Here is a 19,054-nt window from a genome sequence, read left to right as displayed (position 1 = left end):
CTGCTCCAATCATATCCAGCAGGAAGACATACTGTGCAAATCAGTGGAAAGAAAGGGAAGTTGGCACAGCCCCCGAGACCCTGCCCAAACGCTATCTCCTGTGCCCCATGCCAGCCGTGTGAGGTTTACTACAGCTGCAGGCCTACTCTAATCTCCACAGGGAAGAAAGGGGCAAGATTTATGAGAGGCTAGTTGGGAGAGTATGTTAAAGTATTTGTTTGAGATTCCTGCTCCCTTCAGCTGCTGCTCAGGTCCAAACCACAGAGCAATTCCATGGCCCAAATTGCCTGATTTCCTCAGTGTTGGTTGTGGTAGTGCAGAGATCCCACATATAGGAATGAAGAGTCAAAGGGTCAGGATTTGGTCCAATGAGGGGTTATTTCATGTGCAAACTAACACACCCTTTACTTGCTCCCAGGAAAAAAACCACATGGAATCTGGGCTTAAAATAAAATATAGTTAGTTAATTCATAGAATCACAAAAATGTAGGGCTCGAAGGGACCTTGAGAGGTCATGTAGGCCAGCCCCCTGCACTGAGGCAAGACCAAATAAACTAGACCATCCCTGGCAAGTCTTTTCTAACCTGTTCTTAGAAACCGCCCATGATGGGGATTCCACAATCTCCCTTGGAATCCTATTCCAGAATTTAACTACCCTTCTAGTTAGAAAGTTTTTCTTAATATCTAACCTAAATCTCCCTTGCTGCAGATTACGCCCACTACTCTGTCCTACCTTCAGTGGACATGTGGTCTGACCCCTGGTCACATCTGTTGTGAGGTGAATTGTCTTTCCCCACCTAGACAATTGATCACTGTCCTTTTTATAACAGCTCTTAATATATATGAAGACTGTTATAAGGTCTCCCCTCAGTCTCTTTTCTCAAGACTAAACAGGCCAAGTTTTTTTACCCTTTCCTCATAGCTCAGGTTTTCTAAATCTTTTATCACTTTTATTGCTCTTCTCCGGACTATCTCCAGTTTGTCCACTTCTTTCCTAAAGTGTGAGGCCTCACCAGTGCTATGTAGAGCACTTTGAAAGCATCTGGAAGATGAAAAAGCGCTTTATGTCTTGCTGTGTATTAAAGCATTCACATGGGTTTATATTTAAAAAGGTCTTGAGATAAAACCACCCATCAATCAAAGTACATTTTGTTTAAACAGTGTTATTGTAGTTTCAATTTCGGTTCATTACTTCCTGAAGGAGATCTTGTAATATAAATTGTTAAAGTAAATCACATTAAACATTTTCCTAGAAGCTGGTCCTGCTTAGAGAGGTTTCTAGTTTCTTTCAGAGTGGGTCTGACGTGGGTTGCAGTGTTGTGCAGGGAGAGCTATCTTTTATATTTTCCAGCAGTGCCATGCTAGTCTTTCCTCATATTAAAATCGCTGATTGAAACAGCATGAATCTTTCATTTCTGAAAAGCTCAGGACCAGAGAATTTTTAATATTTTAATCTCTAAGAAATTTCTGTTACTTCAGGAAAATTGATAACATTTTTTACCTCAGCAAACCGTAAATGGACAGGATCTCTCCTAGAGTTTAGAAAGGTTTATATGCTCTTTGGCAAGACATTATTACCTTTGAGCGATATAACTATAGTGTAGATTGACTGCATTCCAGAGGCTGGAATCACATACATAATGTTTTTATTTTTCAATAATATTCAGACACCAGAATAAAACCCATATGTTAGCTAAAGCTGGTTACAGTGGAACACCGTCATTCTTCATTGAGAGCATTCTTTCTTATTTATTACTATTTTAAACAAATACACTGAAAATACAGTGTAGGATGTAATCACAATTATTTTAAATGTATTTACAACTGAAAATATTGTGGTACATAGCAATCATTCATTCTTAATACAATTCCTCATTGCCCTGTGTGAGATATATCATGGAGCACTGCTCTGTGTGTGTGTGCGTCTGTGTGTGTGTGTTCTGCACCTACAGCATATAGTACTTACAGGACATCTGTTGAGGAAAAATTGCTTCAATGAATGATGTTCATAGGAATAGTGAGAATAACATGTTGATGACATCTTAACAGTGGGACTAGCATATAGGATAATAGAAAAGGATGGATTGATTGCAAAACTATAATTCAGTCAAGGGTTCTGATGGTTCCATAAACCACAGGAGTATAACTCAGGTGGCCTATGACATCATCAGAATACAGATTTAGCAATCAATTTGCCTCCCTGTCTGTTATTATTTTAGATTTCAATGTTACATATATTTTAAAAAATACAAAAGATCAAGTCACAGATTAAATAATACTTGAATGCTCATACTGGAAACCTTGCTTGATCTGCTACATTTTAAAAGAATGCATTACTGGAATCTGGTTTTAATCATTCTTTAATAAACTGAGATTGCCAAATGAACAAATACAACCCAAATTATCATGTTGGAAGCATGGAGATATCTCCTGACTGGCAGAATGTTTGTTACATGTTTTGTTGCAGGTGTATCCTGGGCTATTCATTGGGGCATCATACTGCTTTCTTCCTGCATGCAAAACTCCCACTAAAGTCAGTGGAAATTTTGGGTGATCAGAAAAATGCCAAGTATTGGGCCCAAATTGGTAGCACTGTTTTGAGGTTCTCTCTGTAAATAAAGTAGGGCTGCTGTGCCATAGCTACTCTTCTTTCCCCCCCCCCCCCCGAATCTCAAAAGTCTTGGAAACTCTAAAAATGCTAAGTCAAAATTTTCAAATTTAAATATCTAAATTTAGGTATCTGACACCCTGATCATGCAAGCAGATAGTTATGTGGTCGACTTGACTCTTGTAAAGTGGTCCCACTGACTCCAATGAGACTATAGATGTGAGTAAAAATTCAATATGTGGATAAGTGTTTGCCGGATTGAGGACTAAATGCATATTTAGATGGTTAAATAAGTATTTTGTGTCCTGATAGTAGGCATACAAATCTAAAAATTTTGTATTTAGTGCTTAGTTTGTTTTTGCTTTTCAAAATTGTTAATACATGTAAAGTGCCTTGCTGAATATGTCATGCACATACTGCACTCACAATGAACTGTCCAATGTGTTATTTTTGTCTTTTTCAGCTTTCAGAATGATCCCCTATCCTTTGGAAAAAGGACACCTTTTTTACCCCTACCCCATCTGTACAGAAACAGCAGACAGAGAACTACTTCCATGTAAGTCTGAATTTTTTCTCTTTTTTATCCCTGCTTCTTGGCACCAAAGGGTTGTTTATCACAGTTCTTCAATACTGGCCTCCGCTGATGATTCTTAAATTGGGTTCACTGGATTAGAATGATTGGCTGACAGTGAATCTTGAGAGTTCACTTGATTGTTAAAATGGTAATTCATAGCTACAGCTCATAAAGTTTTAGGTATCTTTATTGATGTAAAAAAAGAAAGAAAATCACATTACCTTGGGGATGTCCTTCTTTTAAAAATCTATTGTTTCTTTCTTGCCAAGACAGATAAAGTATGTTTGTTCCTTTATCTAGGATATCATGCCATCAAACTAAAAATACAGTCATCCTGCCCTGTAGTCCTAGTGCAGGAAACCACTATCTAAATTCAAGGCAGTTTTGCCTTCCCAAGACTGCAGGATTGAGCCTGCATAAGGACCATTAACCAAGTACCACGTTATTGTGACCTCTTGTAAGAGAGCTATTGTAAGAGACGCCTAGTCACAAAAAGGATTTTCTTCATGTAATGATGCGTGTGATTCTTATAAAAATATTGTGAAATTATACCAGTCATTTATTATTATGACTTTGTAAAGCGCCAAGAGTGTTCTAAATACTGTGCAAGATACAGATATAAAGATGGTCCCCTGCCCTTGAAGAGTTTTACAGTCGAAGTCAATGGGACTGTTTGCCGTGCATAAAGTTAAACACGAGTTACTCTTTTCAGTATCAGGCCTAACTGGTCAGTCCTGGAAATGTCACACACTCAGAACTTGGTTCCAGCACTGTTTCCCATTGAAGTCAATGGGACTTGGTTGGAGAGCACAGATGCGGGGATGTTTGCAGGATCAGGTTCCGAAAGGCGGACATAAGATGTACTGGGGCAGGGCCAGATCCAGGTTTTCTGCTGCCCCAAGTGGCCAAAAAAAAAAAAAAGCCACGGCAGCGCAATCGCGCAGCTCCACTTTTCAGCGGCAGTTCGGTAGCAGGTCCTTCGTTCCAACAGGGACTGAGGGACCCGCCACCGAATTGCCGCCGAAGACCCGGACGTGCCACCCCAGTAGCGGCCGGAATGCCTCCCCTTGATATTGGCCGCCCTAAGCACCTGCTTCGTTAGTTGGTGCCTGGAGCCGGCCCTGCACTGGGGAACTCAAAAAAGGGAGTAAATTTAAATTATTTTTTGAAAAACAAATGAAGATGTGCTTGTGTTCGTTTGCGTTTGTGTCTCTTCTGGAATAGGTCTGTCTTTTATAACAACTCCAGTTTGGGCTAAGTTATGTTTAACCACTCTTAATAAATCTATCTGGGTGGACTGTAGGGAGGGGTAATATAGCAAGAGTCCCCTCATTGTCAGGCCCTTTTTTCACAACACGTTCTCTCTGATATTGCACAGTAATCCTTGGCAACCGGCTCTATCTCCCCACCCCATTATAATCACCCTAATTATAACAATACCTCTTAGGACTCTCTGAATACTTTACTCCAAGGGATACTGTTAAATGGAGGGTGGAGTGTCAGAGAAATTTGGGAATGACAAAATGATACAGAATAGTCAGCATTCTCCTTTCTAGGTGCAAAATTAATTGCTGTTGTCAGATGGTAGAAGCAAGGGACTCTTTAATACCGTATATTGATGGTAATGTTTTGCTCTGATGATTGTGAGAAATGCCTTTTGCTGTCAAATCTCTTGGGTTTGAGAAGAGAAGGTTTTCACATACTGTGAGAGACCCAGGTTGCGTAGAGGTCTTTTACACCACATGCCTGTCTAAACCTTTAATTGCTTATATTTTAAAGGTAACTTTCGGTAGGTAATTTGAAGGGAGAGTCTCTGCTGAAATGATATCATAGCTCTGGGGTTTGCGTGAGGAACAGTTTGCTTAAAATGAAAGAGAGATTGAAAAGATTAACCCTGGCTAAGTACAAACATCAACCAAACCTAATTTTTGCTTTAACTGATTAATGAACTACAACAATAGATTGGATATTTCAGTCAAAGACAGAAGTGGGAGCCTGCATTTGAATGCATGTGCAGTTGTAATCTGCAATTTGATACTTACATATGTGATTTAAATGAAATTATCTAACCGTATTTCTCCTGAAAACAGTTTGCTGATTTTTTTAAGGGAACAAGATTTGCAGGCCCCAAACTCTAACACACTTGAAATTGCTATTTTTATTTTAACCATTCAAAGATGCCTTATGGTCCCATCAGATGAGAGCTGCAACAGTCCAAACTGGATGTTGTGCTGTCCTGTAACATGCTGCTTGACTGCGCTGTTTCTGTGACCCGGCAGGTGCAAAATAAGCAGGCTTTGAGCAGGATTCTTGCAAATATTCAGCCATACCTACCCATAAAAATGGAGAAGGCAGGCAGAGTAGAAGAATGGTGTGATATGTATGTATACAACCATGACATTTAAAATTAAAAAACAAGCTGGTACGGCAAGTCTAACTTTAGATCTACCAGCTGGGAGAGTATCCTTTTCAGAGAAAAACTATTGTCATTTCAAAGTCAAGCACTGATCCTGACTAGAACTTAAAAGTAGGGATGGAATGGGAGACACAGTTCGACAAAACAAGAACTGGCCAGAACATTTGCCATACTGGCCAGATCTCCCAACCTGAATCTGAGCCATCATAAATGGTTTGATTAAGTGAAACTTTCCTCCAGGCAAGTTCCATTCTCAGCTCTGGGATGCTTCTTCCCCCAAGAGCATATCGTGGGTCTCTTCAGGCCAAAGCCAGAAACTTTTCTGTTTCCCTTTTAGTTTGTATACTTGTTGTTGGATTTTTTTTATCCCTCATATACATCATATGGTGGTTTGTGAAGCGGTTTCTTTCCCTGTCTTTATTTCAGCAAGTTTCCCTAGCTTGCATAAATTGCATTAGTTAATGCACATCAGCACCTAAAAAAATAAATGTATTATTAATATGGTGACGAAGATGCAGAAGGAACAGGGAAGCAAACAGCTAGTGGTGGAATGGAATGGAAGGGAGGCTATGCTGGGAGGAGTCAAGGAAGGCACAGAAGATTATAGTGGAAGGAAGAGTCTGTTAAAGGGTACGGAAATGGGAAGAGGAGTCTCAAATGATTCTGGCGTTCAGAACCTTTAGATGTGTCTTCCCGCTAAACCAAACTTCGGAACCTTTGTGGCTTCTTTGTAACTGCTTAACCCTCGTGAGAAGGTATTTTACCTACACCATGTTTTTCCTTTCTGCTTTCCTCTGCAGCATTTCATGAAGTTTCAGTTTATCCCAAGAAAGAGCTTCCTTTCTTTATACTCTTCACTGCTGGATTATGTTCCTTCACAGCCATGCTAGCCCTCCTGACACATCAGTTCCCGGAGCTTATGGGGGTCTTCGCAAAAGCTGTGAGTATTCATTGACACTCCTTGGTTTCTGGGCAAATACAAACACAAAACAAAAAGGGAAATGCACAAATAAAATGGCGCTGAGCTAGACATTGCTGGACATGAAGTGTCTGGATATTTGTTAGTACAAAAGGAGCATCCAGGGATCTATCACTGAACAGGAGAACATTTAGAAATCATTTAAGGAGCTAATCAGTAAAATACACTCCAGTCTTTCCTCTCTGGATTAGCTGACTCTGTTGTTGGTCTTAGTTTCTTGTGGCTCTGCCAAAAAGGAGGGGGATATCTGCGTTTTTGTGGATAATCCAATAAAGTAAACTAATAACAGATTGCAGAGCCCCAGCCTGTTCAGAAAAATAAATTGTAAGCCTGTGCGAGGTTGTGATAACGACACAGTACTTCCCAGTGTAAGACAGGGACGGCACAAACTCTAAGTAGTACCAGAAAAAATGTGGTTCAGTGTTAACCAAATCAAATTGCAGTGTCCTTTTCTGAAACTGCAACAAATGAGACAGCCTCAGTATTTGTGTCCAGACCTCTTATTCCGCTCTCTATTCGATGCATCTGCTGAGGGCACTACTAATTCTGCTTTTCTGGCCACTGAGCTTTAATATGGGGAAAACAAGTTGTACTCCAACTTGCTTTTTTCCTTGTAAAGTCTAAGAGCATCACTACTCTGATTTCTGCAGCCACAGGGGGCATGTGGAAAATTCACTTCCCAGCAAAGTTCCAGCAAGACCATTACTCCCTCCTCCAAGAAATGCTGAGAACCCAGAGCAGTAATTTATTATTTAATGTACTTCTTATTGTGGAGCTCGGTGGGTCCAAAATACCCTCTTGGCCTTCTTGTTATTTCCAAATGATGTTAAAGTTCCTCTGCACTCATTTAGGGGTTTTTTTCTGCGAGTGGAGGAGGCTGTGATAGAGCTCTCAAAGTATCCCAAGGCTCATTCATTAGCAGCTTTCTCAATACCTTATATCCTTCTGAGCAGGAAGGATTGTCCAGGGACCCCTTTTGGAGTCAACCAGCTACTCCATCAGCCAGGCTGGTCAAATACTCAGTGCTTTAATCCCAAGCACTAGTAGTAGTTTGTGTCTGTTATCGCAATGGCTCTTGCATTAAGAATTCGTGTGTCTGCAGGCGAAGAGGATGGATGACTTGATCAGTTGGGGTAAAAGCTAACGTCTGTCAACAGAAAAAATACAATAACCTGCTTGAAATAGTCCTTTCTGCATTTAGCTGTGAGTGTATCTATAGGTGTACAGAGGATGGCATGTAGTATTATTACTGTTGTTGTTGTTGTTTGTTGTTATTATTATGGACATGGAACATGACCTCATCCTGCTAAGTGCTGTACAAACACAGAACAAAAAGATGGTCCCTGACTCAGAGTTTACTCGACGTATAAGACAAGAGACAAAAGATGGATACAGACAGACAGTACAAGGGAACAATGAGACAAAATTGGTCCGCGTGATAGGCTCTGGTATAAACACACCAGTTACCATAGTGATTTATTATTTGTATCACCAAAGTGCCTAGAACCAGATTTTGTAGGCATCACAGCAAAGGACTTTTAAGGCTGGTTAGGTGTATGAGTAAGGGAGGTAAGTCTTCCTAGGAAACTTCCTTCATAGAATAAAAAGAAAAAGCAATGTCTCCGAAGCACAGATGTTGCTTCCAGTGTGTTTTGTTCATTCAATATGCAGTATGCCGGTATTAGCAGTCAGTGGGCCAAATTCCACCTTTCCGTGTATCCTGTGCAACCCCATTGGCTGTCCGCCTCATGATTTATTTAAGAGCAAAGCGTTTAAATTGTCTGAGCACCTCAAGCAATGAGCCTGCTACAGGTAATGAGGTGCTGGAATCAGACAAACCTGATTGCGAACTTTCATGGGCTCCACTTGGCATTTTTTGTGTGATGGGTGCAATCAAATGGGATGTGGGGGGAGGTGTTAATATTTACATTTGTGATGTACTAGCAGTTGTTTCCTCAAATAGCTCTCGCTTTGGGCACCAAAGTCACTTTGGGAATACAATGTAACCAAGAGCATCTATTCCTTTGAGATGTGCATGTAGCTTCCATTGATGTTAATGGAATAGAAGCCTCGGGGCTCAGTATGTGACTGCATCCTGTATCTGAGAATAGAGTGGAGCACAATAAATGAACACAAACAAAACTAAATTAATGCCATGTTATTAACCCTGTATGAAACAGGCATTGTCACTGACCTCTGTGTACATCTCTGAAGCTACATGGCACCTTTGCTATGTTAAGTAACATTCATAGGGATTTAGCTATGTGGCTATCTTAATAAGCAAACACAGACAGCAGCTGGCTTTTAATTGTGAATGGGCAGAGTGAAAATCAGGCCAGTGTGGTGAAAGCCTATGACCTTCGTCCATTGACTGATCAAGAGGCTTAGACTCCGATGTCTCATTTTTGTTGTCTACTAAAAAGGTGGGGTAGCCAAACTGTGTGAAACCTAAGGCCTTGTCTACACTGCCACTTACAGCACTGAAACTTTCTTCGCTCAGGGATGTGAAAAAACACTCCCTTGAGCACTGCAAGTTTCAGTGCTGTAAAGTGGCAGTGTAGACAACGTTACAGCGCTGAGAGCCGTGCTCCCAGTGCTGGGAGCCATTCCCCTCGCAGAGGTGGTTTTATTACAGCGCTTGGAGAGCTCTCTCCCAGTGCTGGAGCCACAACTACACAGCCACGTTAAAGCGCTGCGCTTTAACGTCAGCTGTGTAGACATACCCTAAGAAGTGTAATGACAGACATCCCTTTGCTATGCAGTGATATCAAGGCTCAGTGGAACAGATCTCTAGCAAGCCACAGCTGTGCCCTTTCCCCTTTTAAGGGAATTAATTTTGAACATAGCTATAAAGCTGAATGTTCTGAATATCATTTTGGTTGTGTGTGTGGAATTAATATTCTTGTCTGATTGACATGCTGTGGTTTAACCAACATCACGGGATGTACTGTAACTATTGCAAAACTACAAGAATAAGTCCTAATTTTAGAGGGCTAAATTATTCTTCTACTTACATCTGTCAATCCCAAGAGCACTGCACAAATGTAACTGAGAGGCATCTTGGACCAATTTAAAAATTAAATCCAAGTTCATATTACTGCCAGTTCAGGTTTAGCAATTTACAAAATACGGTGTACTTCAATTAAACTGAATATAGCATGTGTGGAGCTATTTGCATTTGTTAAGCACCTACTTGGGGAACAAATATTTGATAATGGGCTCTCTTCAGTCTAGCTGGCATAGGTATAACAAGATTGAATGGCTGGAAGCTGAAGCTAGACAAATTCACACTTGAAATAAGGTACAAATTTTTAACAATGACAGTAATTAACCATTGCAACAACTTACCAAGGGTTGTGGTGGATTCTTCTTCGCTGGCAATTTTTAAATCAAGAGTGGATGTTTTTTCTGAACAATATGCTGTAGGTCAAGCAGGAATTATTTCAGGGAAGTTCTATGGCCTGTGTTATGCAGGAAGTTAGCCTACATGATCTAACGATCCCTTCTGGCCTTACATTCTATGAATCTATGAAACTTGCCAGCACAGCCACTGGTCCCCAGTCTAGGCTACTGACACTTTGAAGCTCGTACAAGTCTGTGAATACTATTCATTCTGTCCTTGCAGTGCTTGGGAGAGACAGTCCCTGGTGTAGACACCTGCTTCATCTCATGAATGAACTTGCAGTAGGTCTTGGTGGTAAAAAAATAAACCCTCCTGTCTGGGTAGAGAAAAGGAACAAGGTGTACTTGAGGGGGGAAATGCTAGAGGAAATCGAGGTGGAACAGAGAGGGCAGAGTACTACCTTGAAGCAATGTATTTTATTATTCTAGACTGCTGGTTTCAGCCAAAGCTGAAATCTAATTGGTCCTAAACTCTCTGTGAATTCACCATAAGACTAAAACAGGGTTTCTTAAACAGGGGTTGCCGCTTGTGTAGGGAAAGCCCCTGGCAGGCCAGGCCGGTGTGTTTACCAGCCCAGGGGCGGCTCTAGCAATTTGGCCGCCCCAAGCACGGTGGCATGCTGCAGGGGGCACACTGCCGGTCGCCGGTCGCCGGTCCCGCAGCTCCCGTGGACCTCCCGCAGGCATGACTGCGGAAGGTCCGCTGGAGCCGCCTGCTGCCCTGCCGGCAAAAGGCCGCCCCAAGCGCGCGCTTGGAGCGCTGGGGTCTGGAGCCGGCCCTGCACCGGCCCCATCCACAGGTCCGGCCGATCTCCCATTGTCCTGGAGCAGCGATCCACGGCTAGTGGGAGCTGCGATCGGCCAAACCCTGGACTAAAATAACTTATTTAACAATGAAATATCACAGTTTCTACAAGAGGAGTCCTTGATCAGTCCCATTCAGGGCAAACTAAGTGGTCCATAAACAGTAACACTCCAAAAGATACAAATTAAAAGCTGAATCAGACCCTGGATTTTTACTGTTTCTTAGCTGATCGTATCAGAACCTTTGATCCTGGAGTCAAGGCAATGTAAGGATTTTAGAGCATCCCCAAGAAGGAATGAGTATGAGGCTCCCTATGAAATGTCTGCATCCACTTTGTGCAGCTGGAGGGCTGGCTTTTATGCAGCTTGCATGGTTAAGTAGGCTTAGAGTGTCCAGATGTCATATAGTGATGCTTATAAGTGCCTGTAATAATAATGATATGACAGGCAGAGGTACATGTCTGTAGCTTCTCTTTTCAGGCTCTCTCTTTTCTCACTCCTCCACTTCCATTCTATAATGAAAGTCACTTTCCTCCCTCTCCTCCCCTCCCCAATCTCCTTCTTTGGCCTCCCATCTCTTACTACATCAAACACATGGTCCCTGTTCACAATCAAGGCCCTAACAATCTCACCAGTTTACATCACCCATCTCTCTCCCTCAGACTCTTCTGCTCATTTCATACACTCCTACAAAGCCCTTCATTTTACTGCTGTCTTCACTTTGTATCCCACTTCTCAGTTCACACTTTCTCTCCTGCTTTCCCCTGCGTTTGGTAGTTCCTCACTCCCAGCCTGCCAATCCCCCTTCTCTTTTCTCCTCCTCCCTCCGGAAAACCCTCTTTTTCCAGGAATCTTGCCACCCTGCTTGCAGAGCATCTCTCCTCACTTGCCCTTTTCTGAGTGGTTTTGTCGTGTGTGTGTGTGTGTGTGTGTGTGTTTTCCCCCTTTTCTCTCTTCTATCTCAAGCCCCACTCCTGAAACTGGATCCTCTAATACAGAGTTCTTGAGGAGTTCCATTCACCTGACTGGGTCTCTGTAAGGGTCTTTGCTAAGATTCAATATCAGGCTCTGGTGTTTTTGCTCTATAGGGGCAAGGTTGATGTCCTAATTTGTTTTTGCAAGCATCATATCCATTTGTGGTGCTATTTAAATTATTTTTATTAATAACAATACACAATAAATAACCTGCCAGCTATGCTAGAATGGCCCCTCCCTCCAGCTGTCACCCCCAGGTGCATGTGCTAAGATTACTGGGAAGCCAGCCCACAAGAACTCCCTGGTGGAAGCAGGAGTTCTAGAGTCCAGATCAGGGCAGAGACACAAGTGTGCTGTTTAGAATAGGAGGAAGCTGTTGTTGAAGAGGGTGAGCTATTGATGAGAGAAGAATGCGGATCTTGGGTTTAACTCCACCCTCCTTCAGGGAGACACCAATATCCTGATTTTTAAATTGGCACTAGAACTATCTATAAAACCTCAGACATAAATAATTAACACAAGCCAGCTGCTTAGAAATACAAACGGACTGCAGTGCTGCTTCTCCTGTCAATCTGCTCCTGGAATTGCAATACAAGGTGTCCTCATAAGAAAATAAAGGGAGAGATCCAAGCTGGGGTGGCATAAAGGGACCTTAAAAGCCCTGGATGCTGCCAAGAGAGAACACCCTCAGTGCAGAAAGCTGCCTTCCAGGGACCCTCTCATGAGCCCCATGGAGCAGGGTGGGGCTGGGCAGAGTGTTGGAGATGGGGCTGCAGCGCAGAAAGTTGAGCAGACTGTGCAATCCTGCAGCCTAAGAGCAGCCAGGGCAGGCTTCCAGATGTTAAATGGGCCCCCAGCGCTGTCTGTGCTCCACCAGGGGCTGCAGAGCTGCCCAGAAGTGGGAGGGTGCAAGGGTGGCTTAAAGTCACCATAGTTCCCTTCTCCCCCTGAGCTGTGCCTCTAAGAGGTGCAGCACAGAATCTCAACCACAGGATTTGCCGTACCACACCAGACCATTGATCCATCGAATCCATTAACCTGCCTTTGACAGTAAACATTGCCTGATGATTCAGGAGAAGGTGACAATTCCCCAACATGCATGTAGCCAATTGTGTGATTCTCTGCCTGGGGGTGGGGATGGCTTTTTCTCACATGGGAAACGTTGTTAAATATGATGGATTTGATAGATCAGGAATAGTTAACCTTCAAATAGCAACATGTTTTAGCATTTTCACTTGGTTATGGAAGAACATATTTCTAGCCTGCATTTTTGGCAGTCTTATGAGACACAGGCAGGAAGTTTCCTTAAGGAGCTGGTAGTGTGCCAGGTAGTAAAGTTAAAATGCCATGTAAAGGAGCACTGCTTCAAATGGCTGCCTTGCTAATGGAAGAAACGATGCAGTAATTTTCTGATGATTTTCACTAGCCCTTCTAATTAAAACATTTTGGAGGGTGCTCAAGAGATGAACGCAAGCAGCACACGTTTTTTGATTGCACCACTTGGGATAAATTTGTCAGCGTGTAATGTAGATGCTTTTTTATGCTTTTGTTTTCTTTCATGCTGCACAAAGAATCCATAAGTCAGTCATTGAAAAAGCCAAGTGCTTGCATGACTCCATGGCATACAAACATTTCTTAGATGAAAATGAGAGTGACATTTAATTGGCGAAATCAGTGTTTGTTAAAGTGACACCATCAACTGAACATTTTTGCCTGAAAATGTTGTGGCTACAATAGTTACCCCGAAGATTATTAAAATGAAGGAAGATGGAGAAAAATATTTTTCTCTCTTTATTCAGATCCTTTGTGTGTTTGAAATCACTTTGCACATGGTCAGTTTCTCTATTCCCCATATAATCAGTGAGGTGCATCTTGCAAGGAGACCCCTTATCTACCTGGAGCTCCATTGATTGCAAGCGTCTGTCCATGCCTGTCTAATCACAGGACCAGAGCTGTCATTAGTCAATTTCTTGTTGCTGAAAAGGCTCATATAAACATGAGCTGGGAAGCAGTCAAGAAGCCCTTCTAAACATTTTTCCTTGATTTTTTTTAATTTAATACTGTTTCAAGGGTGCTGTCAGAAAGCAGAATTCTTTCTAAGTCAGTCACATTTAAATATTCAAATTGACAGAGTTTCTTTCCAAAAATATAAAAGTAAAAACAGCTTCTGCCAATCTCACATCAATAATTATGCTCTTTTATTGCTGGTCCTGCTTCGTTTGCTGTCTCAATGGGAGAAACTGTCAGTGTCAACAGGAAAGGCCAAAAGCATAAACAACCTACAGGATGCAGCCAGGAGTTCTCCAGGGTACCTCAGTGTGGTATGAAAGTGGATTGCACAGCTGCCAATGATGGTTGAGAACATGAGCACTAAAAGCTTTCCAAGGGTTGCACACTGTGCTCTAGTTCAACAGATTAAGTATTGGCTACTGGGGCTTCCACCAAATGTTTGGAATGCAGTAAGGTGAGAGGAGCTGGCATGTTTTTACAGTGTTTGTGGCTGGAATTTGGGTTCCTTATTTCATCTGGGGAGAGGAACCGATCAGAAACACTGAACACACTGAGCGGACTTCCCTGAAGGTTAGTGGTTAGAGCTCCAAGATGCTGTAAGGGAGGCCTGAGTTTGGAAACTCGCTCCTTGTGGCTCATGGGTTGAGATTATTGGAGCAGGAGCTGGGTATTACAGAAGGAAGGCTCGGGGACCCTCACTCTTACTGATTAATTTGAGTGCTGTGAGCTGGTAGAAGTCTCTTAGCAAGTGACCCTCGTGGGACCCCACAAATCCAGGAGTGAAATCCTGACCCCATTGAAGTCAGTGGGAGTTTTGCCAGTGACTTCAGTATAATCTGGATTTCACCCCATACATTTAAATATAATATTTTCTAGATCGCTGTCACTTGCCACACTTTCTCCACTAGTGTAGTACGTCAGTGTACTTCTAGATACAGGTAAATTGCTAAGTTTCAGCTACAGGATACATCTAAAGTTACTTCAGAAACAAAAGTACTGTGAATACCAAAAACCAAAAAATTAAATGCCTCTAATTTCTTTGATTTAAAAAATTAATCAAATTTAATTTACAGCAGTTATCGCATTTACTTTCCTCTCGTTATTTGGGATGCTTCAGGTGCAAATTAAAAACAAAGTTTGAAGTTTACTGTAGTGAGATTTTGCATTTTCCAGGAGGGGTAGGGGAGAGGGCATATTCATTTGCGTCAAATAGTTGTTCACAAAAGAGGAAATACAATGTGGACAGAATCACCCCACAAAGTGCTAAGGCATTTTGGATATTTCCAATGACCTCTCTGACAGAAGCTTTGATACCACATTTGGTCAGCACTGGTCTATATAACTCAGCTTGACCTTCACAGCCACACCTGCCTGGCACAGTCTCCTCGCTTCATTGGAGTGAGACAAAGGCCATGTCTGTGACTCTGTCTTGTCACTAGTCGCTGATATCATCCATAATGCACAAGTTGTTCCTTGGGTAATGTCTTTTCTAGGAGAATCTTTGAGAAGGTACACCCTCAAATATGATGCAGACCAAGTACTTATGACATTTATTAATACAGTTAAAATATATACAGCATATATGTTTTCAGTTAAAATAAACTCTTCACAAAACACTGTCTGATAAACATGAAACTGCTTGCAGCTATTTTACTGCCTGATACCTTAAAGGGATTGTAATCTTTGGCTAAATGATATCAAACATATTTCTGGGAGCCACAATATCTTCAAGGCAAAAATCACACAGTAGTGGAAACATAAAAAATAGAGATATGTCTCAACCAAAAGACTGGACCTGTACATGTTATATTCTGTACTGTAGCCTTTAATTGAGTTGAGTTTACTGTAGGTAACCTGGGTTTCAGCAGCATCCTCCAATTCAGCAGCATTCAGACTGATCTCATTTTAAAAAAATCAAAACACACAGAGTGGCATTTGAATTTGCCGTATACAAACATATATGTTCTGCTCTCATCAGGGGAGATGGGACTATGGCAGAATACAGCCAAGCAAAGCACACGGATTGCAGTTCTCTCTCATGTCAGAGTTAGCGTGTGCTGTGCTCATCACATATGACACATTCTGAAACATGAAACTGCTTGCAGATATTTGCATGAGATAATAGATCACCCACCATGTCTCTCTAAGATCATGGGACCAGCATGCTACAACAACACATCCTGCAGATATTTGCTAATTGATACCATAAAAGAACTATATTCTTTGGCAACGTTATGTCAACCAGCATATGTCTGGAAGCAACATTGTTCTTAATCTAGGATGGCTGACTTTGCATATGTGTAATGTCTGCACAGATACAATATACCATAATAGACTATCTAGTCCAGGCACCTATAGGGGGCCCATCACATCTGTACGTAATACAGATTGAAGTAAATATGTAGCACAATTAATATACATGGGGTAACATTCTCAAGATATGGAATTCCTCAGTTCTGAGGTACTCAGCTTGAGGCACTTCAATGGGGCTTAATTTTCAGAAAATGTTTAGCACCCACCCTTTGAAAGTCAGACCCTTTTAAGGTAGCTCCTTCTATTTTCAAATCCCTCCCCCCACGCCCCCCGGCCATGATAAAATGGTAACTATTCATCTGATCTGGCCATGACAGCCTCTCATAGCAGTAATACACAGGCCATGTCTACTCTACAGACCTGTATTGGTATAACTATGTTGCTCAAGGGTGTGAGAAATCCACACCCTGAGTGACATGGTTATACTGACCCCACCGTGCAGACAGCTCTATGTCGACAGGAGAGCTTCTCCCATCAACAGAGCTACAGCGGCTCAACCTTTGGTGTTGGATCTAGGGGTGCTGCTGCACTCATTCATTTGGAGTAGTAATAACAAACACCAAATACATGGTTTCCATCATCAGCACCTCCACCAAAAACCTGTTCCAGCCCTCCCGGGTGCAGGTGCACCAGTGCTGCTGCAACACAGTACGTGAAGACAAGCTCACAGATACTTCTCTCAAACTATTACATTCTTTTTACTAAAGGAAATAGCAAGTCAAGATAAATTCTAGAAGAGAAAGCCAAGGGGGCCTGAATATGCCTAGATAATATTTAACCATTATGGGTCTGATTCTGAAGGCAAAATTGTGTTCCCGTAGTTAGTTGAATGTGCCTGTTTGTGCCCATGTACGAGAGACTCCTCTTTACTTCAGTGGGTTTTGGATCAAGCCTACAGTGGCTTCTATCTGGGCATGGATGTAAGATTCTAGATTTATGCCTTTATTGTGCATTAACTCGTTAGTAATATCTAGACAAATGGAACACTTGCTTTATTTACTACAAAACTGAGAAATGAGCAATGTACATCTGAGAGCAAAATTGGGCCAAAAGACTTTAAAAACAAATGATTCAATTAGTGTCACCCAGAGGATTTTCTTGGAGGGTCTACAACACCTCAATTGCACAGCTTTCTGTTACAGTCTGTTGTCTCCATGATTTTGATCTACCTGTATATCTGATTTCTTTGCAGTTCCTCAGCACTCTCTTCGCCCCTTTAAATTTTGTGATGGAAAAAGTAGAAAGTATCCTGCCCTCAAGTCTGTGGCACCAGCTGACAAGGATCTGAGGGAAAACACCACACTGATTGACTGCCATGGCATCTTCTGTGACAACTTTTTGTTGACCACAAGAAAGCATGATAAAAAAGGGAAACAGTTCTAAGACTTAAAAACTCTTCATGGATTGTCTGTTCTCATATAAAAACTGTTTTTGTTGTACAAAATACATTGCTGTTAGGTTTTATCATATTTTGCTTTCAGAAAAGAAAAAGATCTTAAAAATAAATTTTTGTGTATTGCAGCATTGCAGAGGGGTTTTTTTCTATTTCTTCCAACACCAGAAGGTACTTTATGTCCCTGAAAATCCATAATGCATCCATTTCAGCTCAAATACAGCTTGACTTTCTGTTCAAATAATGAAACAGTACTAGTTACTTTTTAAAAGCTATGCTATCACTATCTTCTCCTATAGAGTTTAATTAGGGCGAAACTCACCCATGTGCAGAAACCCCACTGTGGTGTTTAGATGTTGCTTGTAATGATTAGAACTGGGAGCACTGGCTGTTGGGAGTCTGAAGGGACAGGAAACAGGAAGGTGGGGGAGGAGTTGAGGAGGCAGAGTGAGAGTTACAGAGGATGCAGCAGCAGCTTGGTAAAGAGGTTTCCACTTTAAAAATAAAGTCCTGTTGAAGTTTGTTAGTACCTTGCCTGGTTGATACAACATTTTGGCAATGAGGATGGATCTTCTGCCTCTGAACCCAACTGCACCCTTTCTGCAAAGCCCAGGTGAGCCTCCAATTGCTTTTACTGCCTGGATCCATATGTTTGAGACTTACCTGCTTGCAATCAGTGCTACAGAGATTTCTGAAGTAAGAAAGCCTGCTCTGCTAATCCACTGCCTTGGAGCAGAAGGGCAGCATATATTTTACACTTTTCCCCTTGCAGATGATAAATATGAGACTGCACTCACTGCATTAAAGAACTTTTTTGTGCCCAAAGTGAATGTAGTAGCTAATCAGTACAGATTTCGCCAGTGTGAGCAGAAACCAGGGGAGATTATAATGCAGTATATAGCTTCCCTGAGGAGTCTGATTGTAACTTGCGACTTTGGGAATATGACAGATGACATGATTAGAGACCAGCTCATTGAGAAAACAACCATACTTCATGTAAGAGAACACTTACTTCTAGAACCACAACTTACACTAGAAAAAGCAATAACCATTGCTACTCAGATTGAGTCAGCTACAGCTGAAGCCAAAATAATGAGCAGGGATACAGGAGGCACAGTCCAGGCTGTGACTCCTTTGCAGAAAAGTTCACTATCGCTGCAGACAAACAATTGCAGGAGGAAAACTAATGAAAAGCCACTGATTCAGCAAATTTAAAATACAGGAAAAGCTTTCGCTGTGGATCCCCACAACACCTTGCAAGCTACACAGGATGTCCATCAAAAGTAGCTCAGTGCAATCATTGCAAAAAGATTGGGCATTTTGCTAAAGTACGTCGCAGTAGCCAGTTCAATGAACAGGTGCATGTAGTTACAATACCAGATGTTACTGTGCTGAGTGTGGACAAAACCACTACTGCACATATTCCAGAACAGATAAAGTGCACTGTAAACGTTTCCACCATACCCTCAGGCAAATCACACTCTGTTCAGCTAATGTTGGACACTGGCTCAGCAGTATCTATGCTACCTGATTCCATCTATTTGCATTACTTTAAAGATGTGCCTCTTACTGACCCCCAA

At 41.8% G+C, this 19,054-nt stretch overlaps 1 protein-coding gene across 4 annotated transcripts in view; it reads left to right on the top strand.

The window, feature by feature from the left end:
• Window positions 1-17,605, top strand: part of ST7 (suppression of tumorigenicity 7) — a 233,005-nt gene extending 215,400 nt beyond the window's left edge. For all 4 annotated transcript variants that reach the window (XM_045002252.1, XM_045002251.1, XM_045002254.1 and 1 more), the window contains exons 13-15: window positions 3,072-3,164; window positions 6,399-6,538; window positions 17,274-17,605. In XM_045002252.1, the coding sequence (XP_044858187.1) occupies window positions 3,072-3,164; window positions 6,399-6,538; window positions 17,274-17,369 (329 nt within the window). In that variant the 3' untranslated portion in view covers window positions 17,370-17,605. The remainder of the gene's footprint in view (window positions 1-3,071; window positions 3,165-6,398; window positions 6,539-17,273) is intronic.
• The last annotated feature ends 1,449 nt before the right edge of the window (window positions 17,606-19,054 follow it).

Source organism: Mauremys mutica, chromosome 1 (genome assembly GCF_020497125.1).
Source record: "Mauremys mutica isolate MM-2020 ecotype Southern chromosome 1, ASM2049712v1, whole genome shotgun sequence".
Lineage (NCBI taxonomy): Eukaryota > Metazoa > Chordata > Testudines > Geoemydidae > Mauremys > Mauremys mutica.
The sequence above is the reverse complement of the archived record's forward strand: the minus strand, read 5'-3'. Positions and strand labels throughout refer to the sequence as shown.